The sequence below is a fragment of the Artibeus jamaicensis genome, unplaced genomic scaffold (assembly GCF_021234435.1).
Source record: "Artibeus jamaicensis isolate MK-2021 breed Jamaican fruit bat unplaced genomic scaffold, CSHL_Jam_final contig_311, whole genome shotgun sequence".
Lineage (NCBI taxonomy): Eukaryota > Metazoa > Chordata > Mammalia > Chiroptera > Phyllostomidae > Artibeus > Artibeus jamaicensis.
In genome coordinates, this window is record NW_026521717.1 from 14,050,270 (window position 1) to 14,077,927 (window position 27,658).

The 27,658-nt window shown below is 38.8% G+C and overlaps 1 protein-coding gene across 1 annotated transcript in view; it reads right to left on the minus strand.

The window, feature by feature from the left end:
- The window catches only part of POU6F2 (POU class 6 homeobox 2), a 493,389-nt gene that overhangs the window by 41,810 nt on the left and 423,921 nt on the right, over positions 1–27,658 (minus strand). The window contains exon 5 of the mRNA XM_053662960.1: positions 24,682–24,828. Within this exon, the coding sequence (XP_053518935.1) occupies positions 24,682–24,828 (147 nt within the window). The remainder of the gene's footprint in view (positions 1–24,681; positions 24,829–27,658) is intronic.

Consider the following 27,658-nt stretch of genomic DNA (forward strand, 5'->3'; position numbering starts at 1 on the left):
TTTCCCTCTCCACACTTGTACTATGAAGTGTGCAAGTCCCCTTTCCACAATATACTCTGAAAACCTAATGGCTGACCCATCCACTCTGGTTACTCCACGTCAAAAACCTAGGAAACCCCACTCCATCTGACTGTCCAGTGTTGAATGCTGGGTTCATTTAGGTTGCAAGGCTGTGGGTTCTATTTTAGGTAGGATGTTAGCACATTTAGGAGCTGTGTGAGTAAATAGCATGGGAGAAGGCTACAGAGTAAGGCACAGCAGCTGACAGCTATAAAACACACTGTGATGCACAGAGAGGTGTTCTGCTTCTAGAAGATTGACAGGAATCTGTGCTCTCCCTGTGTAACGTGATGCTCTGCTTACTTTCTGGGTGGAAACAAGAAGAAAGGAAAATGCAAACAAATCACCAGCCTCTTCTTTATGTGCAAACTTGCATCCACACACTGCACTGTAACATTACTAAAACATGGTGCCACCTGCTTCTCTCTTCTTTCTTAAGCCCTAGCATCAGAAAAGTAGGACAGCACTAGTGTCAGAGCCAGAGGGATCTTGAATGGCATGACCGAAAGAACCTTTTAACAAGGAGAATTTGCCTTCACCGTGGGGGTAGGGTCAGAGGCTATTCTGGTCAGGAAGCCTCTATAAAGTTGTGCATTTCTCATTTTTGTTTGCCTTTCAGGGGAGCTAGGACCACCATTTCAGCATGTCAAACACTTGGCAGTGCATTTGGTGAATTTTCTACTATTCCCCAATGTATTACAACATGCTGATTGTAACTTGATCTCATTCATCAAAGGGTAGAAATGATTGCACATTGTGTTGCCTAAAAATTGCTGGATGCCCTTATTTCACTAAGGATGGTCCTCATTCCTCTCAGCACTTCTACAAGTTTTCCCAAAACATCTCCTCAGACTGATATCAAAGATCAAAAAGAGGAAATGAGAGGAGCTGAGGCAGCCAAGGTGTGAGGATTTTGGCACTCCTAAAAAGTTGGCAATTTTACCTGTCGAAACTGTGATTTAAATTAAAGGCCTTTTCATATTCTAGGAAAGTATTTTCATCTATACATATTTCAACTACATCAGAAAATTAAAATGGAATTTTGACATTAGGGGAGTTCTGACTTGAGGGCAAAGATAGAAAAAGGATGTGTACACTTTGGGACACTTGTAGTCTAGCTTTCGGAGTTTGAGTTTCTGGCTCCCAGAGCTAAGGACATGTCACTGAGCAAATGCAGCCACTAGGCTGTGACTCCTGCTCAATGAATAACTTCACAAGACAAATTACAGCTCTGTGAAGATGCTGAGAACTCTGGCAGAGCAGCCTAGTACCTGCAGGCCATTCTCTATGTAAGGCATGTTATCATGTGCCATGGAGGACACCAGGAGATACAATGGGACATAGGATGAAGTGATAAGACAGGCACATAGCATGGAAAGATTCTAACAATCCAATACAAAAATGCTATGTGCCAAATGAGAGTCAAGTTCTATTTGATAAGAATCTCTGCACCTACGTGGGGGGTACTCAAAAGAACTTTGGGAAAGAAAGATGGGGATTCGTAGGAAAGAATTCACAGACGAAATGGAGGCAGAGCACTGTGTTGAAGGCTGGGTGGGATTTGGAAAGTCAGAGAAACCATTCCAAACAAAATTCTAGCCTGGAGGAGAAAGGCATGGATGCAAATGAGGGTAGAGAAAGTGGAGCAAAGACACGTTAGCTTGGAAGGTCAAATTTCATCTGCCAAGGAGTTTCCATGAATGGTTTTTAAGGGGGTGAACAGGAGTGCTGAAATGGAGCTATTTCAGGTTTGAATGCAACAGTGTGGATAAAATGGATTAAAGTGGGCAAGAGACTATGCACCAGGAGCTTAGTCACTAGGATGCTATTGCAGTTGTCCAAGTGTGAAGCAATGCCTCAATGAATCCTTGGCAGAGGGTTTGCCTGATTCTTTCACTTCCATTTCAATTCAAAAAGCGTGGCCTACTTTATTTCTTGGTAGCAACATTAGAAATTTTTGAGTGAGGTTATTGCCCTATCAATCCCACAACAAATAGATAAGGCATCATTTTCAATGATCCTGTATGTCTTTGTCCTTACTCTAACAGTAATGATTTATTTCTGATGAATGCTTTAATCAGGCCAAGGCCCATACTGGTATTGTAATGATCCTTTGTGACCTAAAAAAGTTCCAGCCTCTCTGACAGGGGACTTATTTTATTGATGTTCCTCTGTTTCCTTGGAGGAGTTAAGAAATCAGTGTTACAGGAGCAACTAAAACAAATAATTAAAATAACTATTAGTGTTCATTAGCACACATATTGCTACTTTTCTAAGAATTTGGGTGTCTTACACATAAATGTGACCATTATTAATGCAGTGGCAATTATAATTTTAGCCACCATAAAGGTTATCTTGCAATTATAACAAACCCTGGCAATTCAGGGTCACATCACTCCTTTGGGTCACTAGGTTATTGCTATAATGCTTCTGGCACTGGCCAGGTAGCTCTCAGTTGTTTAGAGTGTCATCCTGATATGCCAAGATTTCAGGTTTAATGCCTAGTCAGGGCACAGACAGAATCAACCAATGAAGCATAAATAAGTGGAGCAACAAACTGATGTTTCTCTCTCTCTCTCTCTCTCTCTCTCTCTCTCTCTGTCTCTGTCTGTCTGTCTGTCTCTCTTCCTCTCTCTAAAATTAGTTTTTAAAAATGCCTTTATGCTCTGGCCAGGTAGCTTAGTTGGTTAGAGCATTGTCCCATATACCAGAAAAGCTTAAGGGTTCAACGCCCAGTTGGAGTGGATTTGGGAGGCAACTGGTCAATGTTTCTTTCTCTTTTTCACCTTCTCTTCTTTCTCTCTCTCTCCCCAATCCCCTTCCTCACTCTCTAAAAATCAATGAAAACATATCCTTGGGTGAAGATTTAAAAAATGCCCTTATGAACTTCAGTCTAGTTGAGGTATTCAGTAGGGATGAATTATAACTGAAGGAAGGTAGAGTGTGCTGAATTAATTCATTGTTAATATGTAGGTGTCATCATCATCAGCAGCAGCAGCTGAGGGTGGTATCACAGAAGTCCAGGGCCTCCAGACAATTTGTCTGGCCATATGTTGTAATAGCCTATGACATGCTGTTAAACTTTGCTACAGAGTACGAGATTACAGATGTTAAATTGACAAATAATTTTGTTGCACATATCTTTAAGAAGAAGAATGTACCATGCTGTAAATCAATGACTTCTTCATGTCTCTCAATCCATCAGCAGAGATAATTCTTTGCCAAATATTTGTGTTACCTCAGCAGTTTTTGATCAGGAAGCTTTTGTTAACACTGACATCACTCTGTCCATTCTTAAACAAAGTGCTTATAGTATTTGAGAGCCAAGGAACTGGTGGGAGAGCTCACCAGAATGAAAACAGCCAGTCACCTAACCTTCCTTCCTGATCTGGCTGTATCCACTCTCCTTTCTTCCTCCAAGGGATGATTTTTGTCATCTTCATATAATACATGCATTTTAGTCTCATTGTTCTCTTAGGTTTAAAGTTAAATTAACAGAGTTATTTTGGCAGCTCTGATGTTAATCCCAGGAAGAGTAAAACAATACAATTATTTATTTTTGCAAGATGCAATTTAGTGCCTTCTTGAATTGAGTCTGTTCAAGATGGGGAATAAAAGAAGTGTGAATGCTGAGATGGTCCTCTAGCAGAGTGTCTGAATTAGAGAATTGTGAAAGCATGAAGATGAGCAGATTGAGGAGTTCAATTAGAGGAAGACACTTAGCTAAGGACAAATAGATTTAATGTTGCAGGCAATACCAATAAGTTGGCTGTAACTTTCTCAAGCTCTGGAGGTTCTGGGATTCAGAAAGAAACAGTGCCATGATGATTAACACTGTCTGGCATTGTATGGATGCAGGGGATGACAGTGTGCCTGAAAGTGACATAGTTGAAAAGCCCAGGATATGAGACAAATGAACTTAGACCACCCTGAAAGAAGTGAATGATACACATTCCTTTAATGAGCAACTGTGAGGAAGAACTTAATACGGTATACATTGTCATACTTATATCATGGGTATGATAGGTATGCTACTCCTTAGAATACCTACCTACTCAGTGTTTTTCATTGTCAGTTAGAATTAGAACTCTTGCTGGATGCTCTATATTTGGTTTCAACTTTAGAAACATACTCACAGACAAGACTGAAGAATTGCAGATGTCATGATCTTCAGGATATCACTTTCAGTTGCATTATATGAAAGATAATTTGCATGAAAACGGATGTTGTAAGAGCATCAATAACAATATACAAACAATTTTCTCCCCTAAAAGATTTTAAAAAGCCATTAAAAGTAGTTATTAATACAGTTTAAGATATATGTGTATATATGTTTATATATATGTGTGTGTATATGTGTGTATATATGTATATATACATATAGAGATGTATGTGTATGTGTATATATATATATATATATATATATATATATATATATATAGAGAGAGAGAGAGAGAGAGAGAGAGATAGAAAGAGAGAGAGAAAGAAAGAGGGAGAAGCTTCCTACTAGCTGGGTTCAAGCCTAGGCTGTGTCACTAACTAACTAGTGGAAGATTGTTGGTGAATTACTTAATTTCTTAGAATCTCAGTCTACTCATCTATAAAGTGGGAATAATAATGATCCCTTCATAAGGTTGTTGTAGGGACCGAATAAGATATGTATGCAAAACATTCAACACAGTGATTTAACAATTGAAATACAAGTAAATGTTTAATAAATGTTTGTTCATAATTTCATTTTGCTTACATGCTTCTGTGGTAACTTCTGAGTTTTTACACTGAATTGTAGAAGACCTTTTGAATTTTTCAAAATGTTGCAATTTCACCATGAAAATTGTTTACTGCAAAGAAGAGAAAACAGTAGTTTACCACAGAAAATAACAAACCCTTCCTTTTCTTGTGATAGAATGCTAAGGCACTGAGATTCAATAGTTGCTACAGTACAAAGAAGGGATGAGACCTTCATGCTGGCAGTTCTAAAATACAATCACATGGTCCAGAAGTCAATCCTCACAGTTTGGAAATTGTGTGTCCTCCTCACCCTCAGGGATGGGGCATGGGAGGCTTTCTCCTTTCCTCAATGTTAATGAAAGTAGTTGAATTAATATTGTTACCTAAAATTTGGGAGACACTGCCCCTGAGGAATTTGTAGGTAAGAGGCTATAACTTTTGAGCTGAGAAGGAATGAGATTAAAAAAAGGCAAGGAAAGGAAGGAGTAGAAGAGAAAGAATAAATGGAAGAGAAGGAAGAAGGAGAGAGCAGCAGTGCCTTCTGGGCACCAACTACACTCCCACTGATAGAGGGCAAGGATATGTGGTCTTTCCCTGGACTTCATATCATGAGTCTGAACCATGTAAAATCCTGTCCCAGAGAACCCCCTGGGGAATGAGGACTGTGGCAGTATCACAGAGGGAGCCTTGAGAACGGACCTGGAGAAACCATGCCCTGAGAATGGAGTGGGCAGCTGAAAGAAAACACATCGCTACAGCAGTGTGCCATTGGAAGGTCCCAGGTGGGCCTCAGAAAACCTCATGAAGTGCTTAAAGGAGTCGGCTTGAGTCATCTGCTGGCCCAGAGAGCAGAAACCACCTTATTAAAGTTCAGCAAAGTGGGACCATTCTTATGCCCCATCTGTCCTCCCAGTTCAACCTGACCTGTCAGAAATAGTTTTAATAAGCTGATGAAAGGACAGTAATTCCAATGGGAAAGAAAGTGAGACCTGGCAACCCTTTCCCATAGTAGCAAGCAGCAAGAGGAAGGCTCAGCTGGGGCTGTTGTGGTGGTGGTGGGAAGTTTGTTAGGTCAAGTTTTCATTATTGTCAGGAAACTGGGCATCTTACTTGTAATTTAAAGAGACCATAGAAGACTGTAGTCCTTAAGAGTGCCTAAGAACAGTCATAGGAAAAATACCCACCTTTTATCAATGGGAGGGGAAGGCCCAGAAGGTTGAAAGGGACAGTGCAAAGCTTTGATGATTATAACTCAAATGTCAGTTCTGTTTGCTTTCCCCACTTATATGGGAAGGGGTTTGATAATCACAAATTACTAGACAAAGAAATTCAAGCTTGTAATTCTCTCCTAATCTTCCAACCCCTCTAGGCTATCTTACCATTGCATGTGTGAGGGTGTCAAGTGTGAGAGTAATGTACTGTCTTATTTTTAAATTTAGCTTTAACATTTTGGGCCTATAATTAAGTAGTTTGTATAAATTAAGCAACATACATGACTATTTCATGAATACTAGTGAGAATTGCTTAGCTATAGCTATCCACAATTTTGAAATCAGGTAAAGATAAGGACTGCCATTACCTTTATTAAGGTCAATAACATTAAAAAAAAGAGATGCCATGGGTTATACTGTCAGGAGTTTGTTAACTAAGAATGCTTGAAAAGTGGAGGAGAGAAGAAGGCAAGAAGGGAACATGGAAGAAAAGAAGAAGGAAATTAACAAATACCAGAGGTAGAGAGTTTAAAATTGCGAGCAAAACATACATTTTCCTATACATTATGAATTCAGTTTATTTCTGAGAGGTAGTTTCTGCTATTTATCACACTGATTGTTGAAGTTTCAGCTGAATTAAAAATAGATACTATTCAAATACCTTAGTTGCTCAAGTTCTTCTGAAGTTTTTGAAAAACTGAAAATTCTAACATGGAAGGCCCACTCAAGGAAAGCATAGTAACAACACATAAGAAAAGAGTTGGGAGGAATTTTAGCATAATCATTTGGCAATTATGTTAGCAAAATTATTCTCATCAGTAATATTTACAAGATACAATAAAGATGTGCTTTTATGGGTCTCCATTTTCCCTCTTGTCTTTAATTGGACTTAACTTCTAAACTCACTATTGTCAACAGTCTGTCATTTGTTTAATTTTTGAGAAAGAATAAATCTAATGTGTATGCTTTTGTTTTCCAATTACAAATGGTGAAGCAAGGTTAAAGGATCCTACTAGATCTTAATGATGTAAGACAGAATGAATGATGTTACCATAGGCACCCATCAGTCGGAGTAGGGATTCAGGGGTGGCCTGCTGACTCCAACCAGCTCCTCTAAATGTTTGGGTGCTGTGTCCACTCGAAAGGTGGGCTGAGGGCTGTGTCATCTCCAGACTTCCTGATGGCAGGTCATGTAGCCTCTTACCCCTTCTCACTGACCCCGACACTGGTACACAGTCAGGGAACACAAGGAGTCTCCCCTTTGGCCAAGATGACACAGGGGGAGATTCTAATACTGAGTGCACCAAAAGCCAGAAAGATGAATGAATAGGACCCAGGTGTGCCAAACACTAGCAAGATAATTGGCTAGAAAAAAAATAAGCCCTCCACTCTCTACCATTTCCTATTCCTATAAGAACTTCAGGTCTTTAGGAGGGGGTCTGGTCCTTGAGATAGACCTCCATCATTATCCTGGATAAGGGCACCTAAATAAACCTCTTTTCTTTTGCACCAGCACTTGTCTCACAAGTTTGACTGCTATTGTAGTAAGCAGCTGAACCTGAGTTTTTGGTTGCAATGTTAGTTCCAAAGGTGTTTTGGCTTAATAGGAACATTCTATAAATCTTGCCATATATGGCACCAGTAACCCACCAGTGAGGAAGAAAGTCTGGTTTTCTGGTAGTTAGGACAGTTAAGATAGCAGCACTTTACATAAAGCTAAAACAGCTGCTCTTGGCAAGAGTCTTGCCTGCTCTTTGCAACTGTCAATGACTTGAGTTAATCTCCTGTGACTATTTGCTTAATTCACTCTTCATTGAAATAGATTCTGAGACTTCTGCCAAGATGGAGATGTAGGTGGAAGCACTTCGCCTTCTCACACAACCAAGTTTAAAAACAACAAAGTTTTAGCAACAAAAAGACTGCCAAACCACAGAAAATTGAACTACACGGAAGTCTGACAACAACAAATCCTTCAGCCAAACCGGTAAGAGGGGCAGAGACAGCAGCAGAGCAGGGTCGGGCAGGAAAGATCCACTGGACCAACCTGGCGTGCTACTCAGATGTGCCAACAGCCGTGGGTGGATCCCAGGTGTGGAGAAGCGGGCGGACCCACTGAGGGCGCAAGGCCACGAACCCACTGAGGGCAGACCGTGGTCACACATTCGCATGCAGATAAACTGGTGAAGGAGCTAGCAGTGGTGAGAAAGACCACGCAGGCCCCAGCGGCAGAAAGCGGCAGAGAGAACTGGCATTGTCCCTCTCTGTCCATGCCCCCACATACAGAGTCACAAAACAGCGACCCGGGTGGCCCCGCCTTGGTGAACAACTAAGGCTCTGCTCCTCGTATGTAACAGGCATGAACAGATCAAAACATGGCTCAAGAACAACTCAGAGCCCCAGAGCCAAGAAATCTAAGTGACGAATAAATAGCCAAACTTTCAGATGCACAGTTCAAAACACTGGATGCTCATAGAACTGGTTGATTTTAGTCACAAATTAGAGGAACATATGGAAGCTAAACTAATTGAAATGAAGGGAAATGCGCAGGAAACCAATAGTAATGGAAAGGAAACTGGGACTCAAATTAAAGGAGTGGACCAGAAGGAGGAAAAAAATGACCAAACAGAAAAGAATGAAGAAGCAAGAATTCAAAAAAATGAGGAGAGGCTTAGGAACCTTCAGGACATCTTTAAATGTTCCAACATCTGAATTATAGGGGTACCAGAAGGGGAAGAGGAACAGCCATGAGTGTAAAACTTATTTGAACAAATAATAAAGGAGAACTTCCCCAATCTGGGAAAGGAAATAGACTTCCAGGAAATCCAGGAAGCTCAGAGAGTCCCAAAGAAGTTGGACCTAAGAAGGAACACACCAAGGCACATCATGATTACATTAACCAAGATTCAAATGAAGGAGAGAATCCTAGAAGCATCAAGAGCTAAGGGGACAGTCACCTCCAAAGGAGTTCCCATCAGACTGTCAGCAGATTTCTCAAAAGAGACCTTGCAGGCAAGAAGGAGCTGGAAAGAAGTATTCCAAGTCATGAAATCCAAAGACCTACATCCAAGATAGATCTACCCAGCAAAGCATTCATTTAGAATGGAAGGGCAGATAAAGTGCTTCTCAGATAAGATCAAATTCAAGGAGTTCATCATCACCAAACCCTTATTATACGAAATGTTAAAGGGGCTTATTTAAGAAAAAGAAGATAAAAAAGATGAACAGTGAAATGACAGCAAACTCAGTTATTAACAACCATGCCTAAAAGAAAAGCAAACTAAGAGGACAGCTAAATCAGGAGCAGAACCATAGAAATGAAGATCACAAGGAGGGTTAGCAACAGGGGAGTGGGAGGAGGAGAAATGGGGAGAAGGTACAGAAAATAAGTAGCATAGATGGTAGGTAGAAAATAGATAGGGTGGAGGGCAAGAATAGTATGGGAAATATAGAATCTAAAGAACTTGAGCCCTGGCTGGTGTAGCTCAGTGGATTGAGCATGGGCCTGTGAACCAGAGTATTGCAGTTCGATTCCCAGTCAGGGCACATGCCTGGGTTGCAGGCCAGTTCCCAGCAGGGGACACACAAGAGGCAACCATACATTGATATTTCTCTCCCTCTCTCCTTCCCTTCCTGTCTAAAGATAAATAAATAAAATAAAATAAAAAAAGAACTTGAGACATGTGGTCATAAACTAAAGGGGGGGAATGGTGGTGGAGGGGGTGTGCAGGGTGGAAGGGAATGAAGGGGGGAATAGAACTGTAATGGCATAATTAATAAAATATATTAAAAAAGAAATAGATTCTTATTTTCTCCTGAAAAATGGTAGATTTATATTTTTTCATTTTATTTTTTAAAATTTATTTGTTGTTCAAGTACAGTCTTCTGTCTTTTACTCCCATCCCAGCCCTCACCCCAGTGCCCCCCACTTCCCTCCCATTTCCACCCCCCTTAGTTGTTGTCCATGTGTTCTTTATACTAGTTCCTGTGAATCCTTTCCCTTTTCCCCTGAAATTCCTTCCCCTCTTCCCTTTGGTCACTCTTTGAAATCAACATTATTGAGAATAGATTTCAGGCACTGTCCTAGATTTCAGAAGTCTGAGAAATATCTGATGATCCTCAATTTTGCTTTCAAGTCACTTTGATTATAAAGAAGAAGATGGCTAAAATGCTTTTAGAAGTCAGATAGTAAATAGGGGGAAAGTGGGGAGTAAATTCACTAGGACTCTGGTCTCCAAAAAGGTAAATGGAAAGGGCTAGTTCCCACTGGCCCTTTCACATACTGAAAGGCTAGTTCACATATGAACTGGCCCTGCACATAGTGGGGGATGCCCTTCAGTTTATGGTAAAGGGCCCAGGGGAGTCCAACCTTTTGGCACCTCCAGGTCACACTGAAAGAACTGCCTTGGACCACATATTAAATATATAAGCACTAACAAAACCTGATGAGCAAAAAAAAAAAAAAAAAGGTCTTAAGTAAATATACCATTTTGTGTTGGGCCACATTCATAGCCATCCTGGGCTGCATGTGGCTCATGGGCAGCAGAATGAACACCCCTGGATCATTGTGTCTTCTCAGCGACCACAATACAGTGATAACAACTTCTGCCTTCTTGATTCCACCACAAGGATACACAGGAATTCATTATGTGGTTAATAAGGGCTCAGTTTCACCAGGCTTTCAAAGTTGCACCTTTATCTATGAATGTTACATCGATTTATATAATTTTAATGTGTTAATTTTTAATATAATTTTTCCATCTATAGAGTCCTAACTGAAATGTATTCTTCAATGTATAGCTATTTTTAACAAGGGCAAGTGTGACATGTCATACAAAGCCAAATTCCTTCAAGTCGTTGTAACATTGGTTTCAATTTGTAGCTTCTCATTTTATTTTCAATGGGAGGAAATGAAATGTTTGTGGATATGATCTAGTACTTTAATCTCCAACTTTCTTTAGCAGTTTTACATTTTTATTATGATATTCATTGCATTTTTCTAGCAGGACAAAGACCAGAAACAAAGACAAATCCTTAAGGATGAACTGGAAACATTTCTTTTTATCATCCTTTTGCACTTGTTTTTTTTTGTGGTGATGCCATAATTCTGCAGCAAAACCAACTTGGGAAGTCTTTATATGGCTTTGCCTAAGAGTTTAAATTCTAATGCCAGCAAAAACCACCTAGAATTTGGGCAAGTATTTCTGCTTTGCCTGTTGATGGCAGATTAAGTGACTAAATCAGATTAAAGTAATGTATTGCTTGGAAGAACACTGTTTAGTTTAACTCAGCTTTTGTCCTTAGAAGCTGTCATAAACATTTCTAAATGAAGCCCTGGGCCCATGAACTGTTTATTTTATATTTCTTACCAAGTGCAAAAAAAAAAAAAGCTAGAGCAATCAGAGCAAAAATAACCTAAATTAGAGACCAGTGATCTCCAATATTGCAAATTCTTTGGAGCAATGGATTTGGTGAAGGAAATATTTGGCAATGGCTCAAGAAAATGCATTTAGTATCACATAGTGCTGAGTGCATTCAGGCTGTAAAGTTGAATTTAAATTAGTATAAACAACAAAACAAGCCTCTAAGAAAAAAGCCTGTCTTTAAAAATGCATCTGGTTTATCACCACCCAGTTTCATAAGTCCAAGATGATTAATATGCTTTTTGTGAAGGGAATATCTATTGTTGTGGCAAAATTAAATGTATTTTGATACTTGTGAACAATATCTGTTCAATCAGGAAAAAGTTGTGCTCACCACTCTAACATATATTACTTTTTCAATTTCCTCTTAGTAATGTTTTCTTAATGTTCTTCAGGGTGAGACCACAGAATTTCTTATTTCTCACAACAAAGACCATAACTCATCAGAATTATGCTGATGAGTTTTTCTCATAAAATTATATTTTCATTTTCATAGGTGACCAATCTGCATTCTTACCCCTAACCCACAGGCAGATTTTGACAGATTTAGGTAAATGGACCACTGCATTCTCCAGCTGTGGTTTCTCACTCAAAAACCATTTATATTCTGCTCCTTCAAATTTGGTTCCAGAAAAATATATTTTATCATTACCAATGCACTTTATCAGCACTAATGCAATAACTTTTCAACTAAGCTGTTCTAAGTTAAATAATTTATAATTTATACCAATGGTATACATTTTGGAATTTTTAATTTCAAAACTATTTTTGAAGTACAGTCTTATCAGGAATAAATAAGTTTTATAGTCTTGCCTGATGAAATCATTCACAAACTATACATATATAGTAACATAATGTAGAAGTTGGTATAATGATTCTTACATTGAAGGACAATTGAGATATTTAATACAAAATTATTACTTAACCCATAACTCAAAGCGAAAAATGTTATCTGCTTGTTTACTCTAAAAATTTTGGGATATTTCTAGCAATGTGTGTGATAACAGATTTGATGTCTGAAAAGGATAAGTTCTTAACACTTTTCTGATTCATTTGGGTTCCAAATTGTAGTAAGAAGCCTAGATGTGTAAAACCATCCATACTACCTCCTTTTCTAATGTCTTATTTTCATGTGAGCTGAGAGGGGCATCAACTCTACTTTTTAAATATTTTAAAAAGTATAAGATTTTTTATCTCAAAAAATCAAAATGGGTTCTCAGAATCCTGAGTAGCATGCCATCTCTTTTGTGTTCATTTAAGTAATTGTATACCACTTTTGACACATTAATGACGTAAGGACCCTTTTTCTTAAGGATATCATCTTTTTTCCCTTTTTCAGTTTTTTTATTATGGTAAAATACATGTAACACTAAACTCACCATCTTAACCATTTTAAGTGTACAGTTCAATGGGATTGACTACATTCATAATGTTGTGCAATCACCTCTGTAACTTTTTTCTTCTTATAAAACTAAGAGTTTATATTCATTAAACAACAATTCCCCATTCCTCTCTCTCCTCAGCCCCTGGCAATAATTTTATTTTCTTTCATTTCTTATTGTTGTTCAAGTACTGTTTTCTCCATTTTATCACCTTTTATATTAAACATCCTAAATAGTTCTTTTATAACCCAATGATACTGAGTTATAACTTGCAATCCTTTTTTAACTTGCAATCAAGTCCTCAAATTCCATGTGAATTTAAAACCAACTTTTGTTTTTCTAGCTGTACATATCTCTGATCTCCTTTTGGCTGTCTGCTAACCTCACCTGCAGATTCACGAAGGTAGATGGAAATACTTTCATTCTAGAGAATCAGAGGCGACCCATAACAGTTAAATCAGCCTAGCAGGTAATATCCCTGTGGCCCTGCCTTTTGATGCAATAAAGTACACCATTTTGTTATAAGGAAAAGTGGATGTTATTGTGTCCAGAAGCCACACAGTCATGTTAGAGAGGCAAGCCAGATATGGCTAGTCTTCTGCTGTTGATAATCTGGAGAAAACAAGATAGTCAGTTTACCCAACTACACACAGATGTGAGCAGCAGACTCAAAATGATCACACTGGCCCTCTCTGCTTGCTGTAGTAACCATGGGGTTCAAGACTGAGGTGGTCTTAAAAGGGAACAAGGTAGGAGAGGCAGGACTTGCTCAGTATGCACTGTGTGCCAGGTGCTGTGCCAAGCACTTAACAGCCTTTATTACCTTTACTTCTTACAACAACCCTGAAACATAAGTTGTTTAAAAAATTGAAGGAAGTAAATAGACAAATGCCATTTTCATCAGATATGATAATGCAGGGTGGCATTATGCTCACAAGCATTTCCACATAAAACTTCAATATATTACATAGATTCTACTTTATATCAGATACTCTAAGTGGATTAAAATGTATATGAAGAGAGCACAGTGTCTATGGAATGACTACTGTATGGCAGGCATGGTATTAGGCACTTAAATACATAGTACTGAAAGTGCCTTTACTCAGAGGAAAGCTGGGCTTTGAAGCAGCCAGATCTGAGCTCAAATCCAGGCTCTATCACTTACTGGTGTGGCTCTGCGAATCTGGTTAGCTTTTCTGAGCCTCCATTTCCTTAGCTGTAAATTAGACATAAAAGTGCAAGAGTATTGTGAGAATGAAAGGAAATGATGAATTTGTGCAAATTGGTTATCAGATTATATATTAAGTTATATAAAACCATTCAGTCCACAGATTTTATTACTCTGTTTATGCTCACTTTGTATGAGGTGCTATTCTAGCCATTTGGGATACAATGGCGAAGAAAACAAAAAAATTAAATTATTGTTGGAGCCCAGTGATTAAGAGCAATCTCTAATACCAGACAAAACTGAGTTTGATCCCAGCATTTCCAGCTGGGTGCACTTGGAAGTTTCTTAATCTGTACATTGGGGATAGAGTATATCCCATGCTTGTGGTCAAGATGAAATGAAGTAATATATCAAATGCTAAGCACTCTTTGGAATGTAGAAAGTGCTCAATAAATAGCAGCAATTAATTAATTTTATTATGTAAGTACTAATCTCCCTTACAACCCTGAGAGGAAGATATTGTCATAGAAGAGAAAATTGCAGCTGACTAAGATTAGGTGTTTTGCCTGCAATTGCAGAGCTCCTTGGGGATGGCTTGTGGTTTGAAAGCCTGTGTTATTTACTTTGGGCTGCCTTTCATGTGTGCACATGGACATTTGCACTGCCTGTTACTCTGACAAGACTGAATTTTTGTGAGTATCTATTGGCAAGTGTCAGATCTAAGGAGTGTGGAATTCTTTTCTCTTTGTGTGTTTCTGTGTTCTTGATAGATGCCATTTACTTATAAGTTTAAAGATGTATCACATTTTGAAATCATTGTCATGTTCTCAACTCTTCACCTAATGACATCTAAGATCTACTTATGTTGTTATTTTTACATGGCAGAAAAAGGGTAGTCATGAGATGAATAGCAATTTAGAGCAATGTCTCATGGCTAATAAACATTCAATTGAATCATGCAAAAGACTACTTCTGTACACTGAACTTGAATATGGTTCTTTTCACTGTTCTGAGATATGACTTTTCCATTTCTACACATCTATGCTCTATTTCTAATTTTTCTCTTATTGTCCTGTGAGTTGACATGTTGTTTATACCTTTAAGAAGAATGCATCATGTCAACTTCAGGACCAACAAGAAAGTTGGATGCATTATTGCACATATGGTGTAGTAAAGGATACAGTGAACATTTATTTGACAGTTGAATGCATCTCACATATGATTTAATTAAAATTGTAGAAAAAGCTGATGTTGTTTTAGGGATATTAAGTTGAAATTTAGAATTTCCTCTCTTTTATTGTCCTCAGACCCAAATCAAGTTTAATTTTCATTCTCTAGTTGGAGAAATTGAGACTTAAATATCTTCCTTCTCCATTCCTGACTTTTACCAAAAACTATATACTAAAAAGAGCCATCATCAACAGCCTAATGTACAGTCTTTCTGGTGCTGGTTTAAGTCTGTTTATTAAATAAATACATATTTCTTCAATTATAAGATTCCCACATTTTTAGAATTAAAAAATTGTGAAATTGGCTGTCCCTAACAATGAACATATTTGTTTAATGGGGTAGTATTTTCTTCCATTTCAAAAAAGTTGTTATTAAATTGATGGTGTAACTTAAAATCAGTGGTTTCTTAGACTTTTAGTAATAGATATTTCTCTTTTTCTTAGAGGAAAGTTTCCAAAAGAAATATCTGGAAAAGTCTGGGGTCCTAACATTTTGGGAGCTTAATTAATTCTAAAGTAATTTTTCTGTGTGATATTACAAAAAGTCCTACAGAAGATTCATAGGGACAGAGCTTCCTATTTAGCTTTGAAAGGCTCACTTAATGAGCCCATGTGAAGCCCTCACCATGCACATCTTTCTTTCTTCATGGAAAGGATGCTGGAAGGAGGCAGACCTACAGACTGCCAGACACTGGTGACTCGAGGCTGATCTTCTCTGGCAAAATTAAGTAGAGATCTGAGGTCACTTTTTTAAAGATTATCTATCTCATTGTTTTAGAGCAGGGGTGTCAAACTCATTTTCACTGGGGGGGCCACATCAGCCTCACAGTTGCCTTCAAAGGGCCGAATGTAGAGCTCATTGGCCCCAGTTAAGGAGTAGTTACATTTATACAGTCCTAAAATTATATTCGGCCCTTTGAAGGCAACCATGAGGTTGATGTGGCCCCCTGATGAAAATGAGTTTGACACCCTTGCTTTAGAGATTTCCTTGAACCTACTTACCCAGTTCCTTTGATCAGCAAAAATAATAATGGTGAGAACATTGATTTAAATGCCCTATATTTATTTTGGCAAGGTTTATAGCTCTAAGTGTGTGAGTGTTTATATGCCTTCAAAAGAAACCTGTGAGGTTGATAGGGCAAGAACTAACAGTTCCTGTTTGCAGAAAGAGTAATGAAGGTTTCACAGTGACATATTTACAGAGCACCATGGTAAAGAACCTAGGTCTTGGAACCCAAGACCATGATGGTGGTAAAAGCAGATGGGTGTGGATTTGGGCTCAGATCTCAGTTCTGGCGCTTACTGAAGGTGTCATCTCTGGGAGCAGACTTAAGTTTCAGCATTCCAAGTGCTTGCTCATCTGCACAGCTGGGATCATCACACCTACCGATTACAGATAAACCTGTGTTTCAACAGGATCACAGATGATAGTAGCCTCATTGTGAAGGCTCAGTACATGAGAGATATCATTATTTTCATCATATGTTTTAAAAAATCACTTAGCCTGAAGGAACATTTTGCTGAAACTTAGTGCTGCTGTAGGAAATAAGATGGTTAAAGAGCATTGCACATTGGAATGGGCCACACGAACATTAAGAGTGATTTGGAGGAACAAATATGACGGACACAGGGAGGAGAACTAAGGGGGGGTGGAAATGGGAGGGAGGTGGGGAGCATGGGGTGGGAGGGCTGGGATGAGAGAAATAGACAAAAAACTGTACTTGAAAAATAACTAAATAAAAAATATGAAAAAAGTGATGTTATTTTGCCATAAAACTATGCTAATTAGAATATAAACTATGCTGGCAAAAAAAAAAGATAGAAAAAGTCAGACCATTTCTAAGGAGGTGTCTTAAATGATGTTTTGTCACTTACTACCTGTTTAGAATGGTAGCTGTTAATTAGGTTGCTTCATTAGTTAATAGGCCCTTTTCCTATTCTTAAGCTGGAAAGGATGTGCCAGCAGTCTTGACCCAGGAATTTACACAAGAAAACATTTCTCTATTCCCAAGAAAGTGAAACACTCATGGGATGAAATGCAGTGGCCAGAAAAAAAAAGTGACAGCATAACAATCCAAAGTTCTGCTTTACATGACAGGCCTTGGTTCCCTCTGGCCAGATCTTCAGAGGCATTCCCCCAAACTGGATTTTTTTTATTGAAGATTTTTGCCAACTCATTTAATTGTATATGACAGGTGGCACTGCTGAGTTTGCTGGAGGTAGAAAGATTTCAGAGGGTGCTTTACTTTTAGTTCTTGGCCTGCTCTTTGGGCTGGTGACACCAATGGAATTAACTCTGATTTCAGAAGTGAGGGTGGTGGAATTAACTGATTTCAGAAGTGAGGGTGGTAGGGAGAGAGAGAGAAGGAGGGGCGACCTTTGGCAGGGCAGCAAAGGTCTGGGCTGAACAATTTTCTGTCATAATGAGGGCCAGATCCTCCCTTCTCCTGATGGCGCTGACCCGCTCTGAGACCTGATTACCTCCTGCGTCTCAGCAGCTGAGCCACAGCAAGGAGCAAGGCCTCCCAACTAGTCCATCTCCACGCAATTACCACGGAGCCGGCCAAGGGCTATTAAGGACTCGTAAGAGGCCTTTACTATCAAGGGCACCACACTCTTCAGATCTGCGAGAGAGAAGCCGCCAGTGGGGCGGGGGGGATGGAGTGGTGTGAGTGGGGTGGCCAGGTCTGTCTCACTCAGCTCTCAGTCTGCCTCTGGCCGGAGAGAGGAGGACCCACCACGCGGGGCTTGGGGCTGGCACGCGTCCCTCTGGCCTGGGAGTTGACCTTGCAGTCCTGGGAGCTCCTCGGGAGGGGTTAAGACCCTTCTTGCTGCAAAATTGCCATGCAGGTGTGTGCACCCAAAAGGCGACAGGGAAATCACCCCCAGTCCTCCTCGGCCAAGCGGAGCCTCCCTGGAGGGCGTTCCTTTCTGGTTTAAACCATTATTTCACAAAAGAAAACTTGGACAGGAATGAGTGTGAATTACTTCCTGCAGCTTTTTCTAGAGTGTGCTCTGCGACCATAAATTCTACGACCGTTGGGTGGTGGGCTGCAAATTGGGAAAAGTTGGGTTAAAAAGGTGAAGAGGTGTGCCACATTTCAACTGGGCGGGGTGGCACCCCGCGGCCGCTGACCACGGAGTTGGCGGGACTCCCGGAGGAGCCGACGCGGCGGTGGGGCGGCGGGCGCCTCTCCGCGTCTCGCCCCGCAGTCTCGTTCGTGGAGCGGCTTGAGGGGTCACCAGCCCACTCCCTCCTACCCGCGCGCACTTAGGGACACTTTGCTTTAACGCTCTGGCCTGTCGTGGAAGGGGGAAATAAAGCTCTCAACTGGGCTCAAACGGGAAATTTTATTTGTTAGTACAAAGATTAAGGTTGTTCATCGTTATTGTTTTATCGTTATTACTCAGATGAAGCCAGGGTAAAATTCTTATAATGTTACGAACCCCATGATCATATATTTCCCCGTCTCTTGAAAGAGCCTAGTTCTAAAAATGTTATTGTTATAAAAATGCCATTTGTTCTGTATTTAACTGAATGCGATAGAATTTTTACACCTTCTTAAAACTTCATATAATGATATTTGCAAATGAGAAAATAAAATCTTTTGTGAGACACTTTTGGGTTTTGGCTTAGAAAACATGGCCAAATCCAATCAGCATATTACATGGATTGCTCTGTTCGGAATATTTGCGGGGAGCCATACACACAATGGCCCTGAATTCCCAGACGCCTAATCTGAATTTTCAAGAAAATGTGCTTGAGTCTTATTTATGCAAAATGTCTTAAGAATATATTCTGTTTTGTAATAAAAATGGTATTCTGTACCTATGATTTTGGAGTTCTTTTTTAAAATCAGTATTTTATATTAAAAATGCAAAATCTGAACAAAAGGAATAATCAATTTTATCATAGTAATCACCTTGGGAAGGAAAGGAGAGGAATGGGAAAAGATGTTAAGACCTTAGCTGTATCAGTATTTCTGTAATAAAACAGAAATAATGTTTTATTTCTTTTAAAAACAACAGGAAGAACTGAGAAGCTTATATGGAAAAAATGCTAATACCTAGGTGGTAAACAAGGATTTGTTTGTATTAATTTTTTGGAAAAATATTTTAATTTTTTTCTGTGCATTTACACATTCCATTGTTAAAAATGCAACAAAAGAGTAAAAGTATGTGTGAAATTCCCTAAATTCCTAATCAACTAGTTTTAGCTGGATACATCTAATGTACTTTATTTGCTCTAGTAACATTGTCAAAGTGATACACTTTATCTCCTTTGCACAGAATTTGAAATTAGTTTTACAAATGTGGGCAGCTGTGGATTTGTTAGTTCTCCTAGCAGATATAAAACCCACTGAAGGGCTCAGTGGACACTTACTGAATGAGTATTATATCTCAGTCCTTAGGTTAAGATCTGTACTTCTTATAACTTAATCTTAATCTTCATTCATCTTGTAGTGCTTTTATTCTCTACAAGATTTTCATCTTGCTATTTATATTATGTATTGAATTACTTTAGCAACCCATAGTTCAGGGTCAATTGCTGGTGTTTTGTCCTAAAAAGAATACCTGTAACATATATAATAAATTAATATAATTTATCAAATGCTAAGCACTTTTCCTACTATTACACATTTAGCCCCACAACAAAAAAAGTATGTGAGAAGTCTTACCACTTCTGTTTTACTGATGAGGAAACAGAAGCCCAGAAGAGGGTTTTCTATAACTTATGGCATTCTATAACTTATACAATGCCAAAAAGCCAGAAATGTGTTTCAATCAGTCCTGTTTCCTTCAAAGCCAGTGCTCTTACCTATTCTGTTGCCTTCTGGAGGTACTATTTAGCTTACTATTATAATTCAGAGGAACATCCCAATGTAAGCATCATGTTTCTTTAAGTCTAAGACATACATTTTTCACCACATTAGAAAGTTATAATATTAAAATGGTTTTCCAGGTGGTGTGTACATATGTGGTGTTGCTGGTTCCTGCGTCTCCATCCACCCCTCTCCCTCCCGCCCAGAGCTGTTCAATGGAGGTGACTCACTATGAATGGTTTTGTATGATCTCACCTACATGACATAGGCTTCTGCTAGTATCGACACCTTGTTTTTCTTTGATCAGAGCCTTGTGTCCTTTTAGGAAGCAGCACCTGTGCTATAGCAAATCCTTTCCCCTTGTGAAACCAGCTCTGCTCAGCTACTGCTTATTCATAAAATGCTGTGTGTATTTGTGGGTAAGTTGAATGAGTAAGTCTTTTTTAGTTTTTTCTTCTTTTTATATATTAAAAAAGGTAATGTTGCCCTGGCTGGTGTAGCTCAGTGGATTGAGCATGGGCCTTTGAAGCAAAGGGTCTCTGGTTCTTCAGGGCGCATGCCTGGGTTGCAGGCCAGGTCCCCCTAGTGGGGGGGAACACATGAAAGGCAGCCACATATTAATGTTTCTCTCCCACTCTTTCTCCTTACCGTCCCCTCTCTCTAAAAAAATAAATAAATAACATATTTTTAAAAAGGTAATGTTGTTTAGTTGATTATTCTTCTTCTTCTTTTTTTTTTTTTTTTTACTTGACTGGCTCTTTAAAAACCTAAGGGAAGGTCTTAGACTTGACTTGGTGCCACTTAAGAAAATTTCATAGTAGTCAAGAGCTATTTTCATCAAGAAACATCCTGAGCTTCAGTTAAAATGTAAAATGCTTTCTTTAGTCCAAGGAGAAAATAAAATTTTATTTTCTTTTATTTTTCTGCAATAATGTCAATAAGGAGATATTGCTAGGGGCACAAAGGAAGGTCCATGATTTAAAAAAATCTAAATCTACCTACCAAATCCTAAACATACCCACCAAATGAGTGTTGGAACACACACACACACATACAAACACTGAACTATCCAGGGTAAAGATGAGTTTTCCTAAAATAACTTAATGTCCTACTACCAAGATTCTTACATTCTCAAACTCCTCACAATAAAGCAGGTTTGTGTGCACAGATCACCAATAGGAAGGTTGCTATCTTCTGATACCAGGAGTGAAGTTGTGTATGATATAATTTTAAAATACCTTAACATCCCTGGGTAAAATATGTATTTTGTGGCTTTAGAATTTAGTATTCTGTTAAAATCAATTACTCTTTAGAACAGTGTCTGACTTCTGAATTAACTGTAAATGAATGACAGGGTCAAAAAGTTATTTAAAAATGACTGAAGTTTTTCCTCCATGTTTGTTCATAATTACTGATTAGGGAAAAAAGAACAGAAAACAAAATCCTCAAATATACCAAGATTTCCCAGTAACTGAGAACATAGGCAGATTTTAGACAATAAAGCAAAACTGCAAATTCCAGGTGATGGGACTTCTTGTTGAGAATTGAAAGCCAAGGGCCTGAAGGGAGATTAGGACATGTCTCTCTATGAGGAGGGGCACCTGCCTCCCAGGACCGCTTGCCCAGGGAGCAAGAGCTACTGGCCCAGGCTGCCTCACAGAGGTAGTCTTAGAGGTTTGAGGGTGAAGCTCTGGTTTGGGAAGGTTAAGGCATTGTCCCAAGGTCATATGAGTAGAAAACTGAAACTAAACCTAATTCCAGGCAGGTCTGAATAAAGTCAGGGCTTTTAGCTATTGGCTCATTCATCTTGTTTTCCAGGTAGCCAAGAGACTTTTTATTTTTTTTATTATTTTTTTTAATATTTTATTTATTTATCTTTAGAGGGGAAGGGAAGGAGAGAGGGAGAGAAGCATCAATGTATGGTTGCCTTTCGTGCATCCCCTGCTGGAAACTGGCCTGCAGGGAACTGGTCTGCAACCCAGGCATGTGCCCTGACTGGGAATCGAACCGCGATTGTCTGGTTCGCAGGCCCGCGCTCAATCCACTGAGCTACACCAGCCAGGGCCCAAGAGACTTTTTAGCAGTGCAAATGCCTCCTCTATTGGCCCACTCATCAAATTATCAGTGGAGTAAAACATGCTTTTCAAATGTACATTCAGATTTTAATGTTATTACTTCTGAGTAAATTTTCAAATATGAAAAATAGTTAACATCAAGAACATAAAAGAATCTCTAAATATATTGAGTTTTTCTTTTTGTAATCTTTTTGGGAAAGCTCTGTGGAGATTTTTAAGGAATTGAAAATAGGCTGGGTATAGTAATCCACATTATGCAGTATTTTGAGCAAGGCTAATTTTATTAACCTGATTACAATATATTCTTACTTTTTGTAGCACATTAATATAAGCCAGGGGATTGTACACACACAGAGCAAATAATTTTTCCTCTTTTTTTTTTTTGGTGTAACCTGACCATTTCATAAACCTGAACAAGCATCTCTGCCAACAGATTCAGGGAATGTGCCTTTTTCTGGAAATATGATTGCATTTATATTACAAAGATTTTTGAAAACATAGCACTATATGAATGTGGCCAATTCATCTACTCTGGAACTGTGAATATCTCATTCTCTTCTGGCACTGGGAAGAGGACATGATGCTCTTGGGCACATTTCTACAGCTGTCAGACTTCATGAGTAGGCAATACTGATTTCTCTGTAAGTATAAATTTTTTCACTTTAGGAAGTTTGTGTATGTTATAAAATCAACTATCATAACAGTTTGTAAAATAAAAAAAATAAAATAAAATCAATGCCTATTCACTATATGCAGGGTATCAGTAAAATTTTTATTTTGAAGCTCATTTCCATATGGGTAATTATGGGTTGCAAGGATGGGGAGCAGGCAGAGGCCAAGCAAAGCAAAGACTGACTCTCTAACCTCTGATAAGGGGATGGGTTTGTAAATGCAAAATGATCAACCATTAAATTATCAGAAGAATAAGCTCCTAATAATTCCTTCTAAACAATAAAGCATTTCTTCACCACTAATTCTCAGGTGGTGGGAGCATAGTGATACATTTTACTTGGATGCTGAAACAGAAAAATCAGAGGGAAATACACATCAGTGGATAGAGGTTCTTTTTTGCACTCTTAAAATTTACAACTCAAGGGCCAGTGGCCTGGTAGAAATGAATTGAGTGTTCTATTTTGGGCACAACTCTAGGAAACAGCTTCCAGGACTGATCTGATCTGAGAATGAGTTATAGATATTTTAACCAACTTTTCCTCAACGCCAATACCCCATCCCTCCAGAAATCTTAATGGGCTTTTTGGAGCCCCCATTGAGAGCTGCTGCATAAAATGATCCTTTGATGAAAAGGGATTGGAACAAGGGTTAAAGCCGACATTGAAAGGTGACTGTGGAGGGTATGGTTTTCATACAGCCTTCCTTTAATATGTGTGGTGTGCACCTGTGATAAGATGATTCATTACCTGGGGCCGCTCTTTGACAAGCTCCATCGTTCAGCCCTTGGGGTTCTGATGGGACAATTCTGTACCCGCCCAGGAAATAAAATAAGGTCAGCCTTTCCCTTGGGATGTAGACAAGAGAGGGTTTAGCTTATAATGCATCTCTGTTTACACTTTATGTAAAATGAAAATATTTTACATAAGGGTTTGAGATATCACAATTCCTCTTCTCCACAGAGCAGGCCAAGCAGGGATGAATAAACTCACTGCCGGGTAAATAATTCTGGGAGAAAAAATCTTGGAGAGGGTGCAGGCTCCTTCTCTTTTGCGTTTCATCATCAGATATAGCAACATTCGAGACTGAGTGTCAGGCCTTCGAATGGAGCACTCCCAACACCTTCAGGTTCAACTCTTGTCATTCAAGCAGCTTTTACATTTATTGGGGTCTTGAAGATGGAGCCACTCTAATCAAGTTCCATCAGTATCTTGGTGACCACAAAGTTGGCACATTAGCTATGTAACCAAACAGGTGTACTGCTCAGGACAGGAAGAAAATTTGCTGGACCTGGCAGACTGAAGGAAACTTACAAGCATATAAGAGACTGCCTACCTCCCAGGAGAATCAGCAAGAGGCTCAGCATGTGCAGCCCACTTGAAGTGGGCTTCACTCTATCTACCTCACCCTTTTTCTTGATGTTTTTATGTGATTTCTTCAGTCTTTTCCCATCACCTCCCCATACATTCAGAAATTATCTTTACTGAAGCCAATTTATTGAATTTAGAAATCTTAGAGCAATTAGGGTAGGAAACTTACCAGTTTCCCGCACTGCTGAAGTTTAAAAAGAATGAATAAATACCAAAGCAACACCAAAATTTTATTTTTTAAATTTATCTTTTTTAAAGAATTCCTTGGTATGAAAATTAATTTCTTCAATTAAGGTCAGAACAAGTCATCATGTAGAAATAAAAATAAAATAAAAGAGACATTCTCAAGAAGGGAAAAAACCTTCCTTTTAAAATATAGAAAAACGTTCCAACCCTCCTCCTATTTTTGACATTGCTACTAAACATTATTTATTTGACTCAAATGGATGTGGTTACATATCACTGTCATGCAAAAGAAAATTCATTTCCTTTCCGAGTTCAATCTGCCATAAAAATTCACTCTTGTTCCCATCTCCCACTCACCTGTCCTTGTGCATTAGTAACTAGTTGACCCGTGACCCCCTGAAGACTGGAGAGGGCATTGCCAAAGGCCTGTGAGCTTGCTATGGAGCCCATGGCTGCTGCTGCTGCAGCCGCTGCAGCCTGACTTGCTAGTGGATTATTAACCAGCTGCAAAGAGAGAAAAGATCAGGGTGAAACCACCAAGAGAGGCACAGGTACAGCACATGAATACAACTTTCACTGAGGGGAGAAAGTTCTTCCCCAACTGGCTCATGCAAAGGACTTGGGACCCACTGGAGGAGGCTTGGTGAACATTCCTTCTGAAGCTATGGGGGTTGGAGGATGTTGGGAATGAGGCTGGAAGGAAAATATTCTCCACCAATGCTGGGTTGCTTAATGGAGCCTGGTTTTGGGACTAGCCCAGGAGAGAGTGAGGTGGGCCCCAGGGGTGGGGTGAGCCATTAGGATCTTCCCAGGTAGAGAAATGATTTAGGAGAAGTCCCTGGATTTTTTTCTCTATACTAAATAAAACTCTGAGGAAATGCTTACTTTCCATGAGGTAACCAGACAGAATGTGAGATTGAAACAGAAGTAGGTGTGAAAGAGAGAAATGGATTTTAAGGATTTCTGCAAATAAATTGATCTTTTTCATTTAAAAATTGCAGTTTCTTTTAGGGTTATCAGTAAGGCAGATGGCTCACTCAACTTCCTTCTCTGAGAAAGAAGGAAACCAAAGTCAGTAGAAATGGAAACCTCCTACCTCTGCACTTTCAGGGGTTAAGTCTAGGATTGGACTTTTGGGGTGGAGCTCTCTCTGCCTATGAGATTCAAGGCAAATGAGAAAGGTTCTATGGTGAGTAGTTAGGTGTTTGCTGTTTTAGCTAATATATACTGCTCCCTTGGCCTCTTTCCTGGGACAAGAGTGAAATAGGAAGAATTTGATTGGAGAGGTTGCACTCAGGGTGGAGGTTATGGATGCCAAAATCAGTTTTTCATGGAGACCAATTCAATATTCTTTATCCTGACAATTTTCCACACCACAGGTTTTCAGGCATTCTGACCATGAGGCAGAAGTATAGCTTGAACTAAAATCTGCATTTAGGTTAATAACTAGATATAAATTCAAGAAACATTTAAACCATTTTCACAGTATTGGTTTTGATACATGAATTTCATTTGTATTTATTCTAGGGTAATATTTTTCCCATATAGTTCCTCTCAAGTACAACAATTGTTGAATGTAATAATGCATTTTCTATCACCAGTTCCCACATCCATGAAATCCCTGCATTTTATCATTAACCTGCCAAGCCTAAGACTTGGGGGAAACAGAATTAATGCCACACTTAATTTAAGTCCTGGAAACTCTTTGAAAGATGCCACCCTCTTTTTTAAATAAACTTTCTTCTTTACTTTCTCTTTTCTTTGTCTCAGTCTCTCTCTTTTTCTCCTTCTTTTCCTTCTCCTGTCTTTCTTTCCCTCAAAACATATTTTCTTATTTAATTCCTTTGGAAATTTACCTAGAATTTATATTATCCCATGAGAAAGGAAATACTAATTGTTAGAGGGACATCAAAAAGAACAGGAATTTAATAATTCTTTTTTCATTAATGTGATATTTTTATCCTATTGATTTCTTTATTCATTTATAACCAATTTTCATGTAACTAGTTCAACAAAAATTTCATTAACTCAGCACATTTTTTTAGAAATGAAAATGCATTTTAAGCTTATTACTTTACGTGTCTTTTGCCTTTAGCTCTCTCCTAAAAGACAACAATGATTTTCTTTTAAGTAAAAAAAAAAATTCTATCATCAGCTTCAAGAGAAACCCTGTCTTATGCCAGATTACCACCATGAGATTTAAAATTCAGGTTGACCTTGATCTTGGTTTTCTGAGTATATTTTTGTAGTATATATGAGGCAAGTAATGGTAATATTAAGAGAAAACTCTCCTTGTGTTTGGCATAAATATGTAAAGTGATAAAGTTCATATTGTGCTCATTTTTCACTCCTACAATGAAGAGACCCCTTGAGGAAGCCTGTCCCCAAACTGCCAGGACAAACACTGCCCACTGGCACACTGTTCTCAGGCCATTTGCCAGCCGCTATGTTTATATTTCTTTTATAGAATGCAAGTTGAAATCATAATGAAATTCCCTGAGATTCAGGAAGATCTCAAAATAATCTTCTTAATCTTCAAAGAAAGATTAAATTTTGTACAGTTCAGTTTTAGTGTTGAATATACAATTTTGGGAGAACAATTTAAGTCAATATATATGGAATGCTTTCTGAAGAAAATAGACTGATTTTTACTTAATGGAAAAATATTCTTTAAAAAATTTAATACATTTCTCTAATATCTAGATCAATCAAAAATGCATGTAGGAAATTATGGAATTACTCTGTGGATACAATACACTAGTATAGATTGAGAATTGCCTACATTTAGGACACTTGTGTATTGTTCAGCTATAGTCTCATGTATTTGCTGTAAATACTGGCACTATATAAAGGTAAAACTACTGTCCTAAATATAAAACAAAGTTGATGCTTAAGAGTGGGCTCTGAGCCTTTGTGTTATGGGGCCAGGAATGGGGAACCTTCTGCTGCTTTGAAAGATTGCTCCAGCAACCACAAATACACAGATTTTGTTTTTTTTAATGGTCATTTCCTCTATATCCTGGGCCTAGGTTGAAACTCAGTTTGTTCTTCCATTTTCTGCCTTTGTCTAAATGGGCTAAATGCCAACTGGATGACTCTTATTTCCTGTCTAGTGTCCCTAGGTCTTTGTGAAAAGCAAGTGGGCTCTGGGGAGGTGCCTTGTTGGCCCCTGGACATCGAGTTAGAACTAAAGGTGAGAAAGTGTGGTGTATGCAGACAGCAGCTACAAGCCAATCTGTAAGCTGACAGCATTTCAGGTGGACCATTGGGTTGTTGAGGGATGCAACTTAATAAATATCTTTTGGCTTTTCTGTCTGTGACTGCCAAGTCAGGG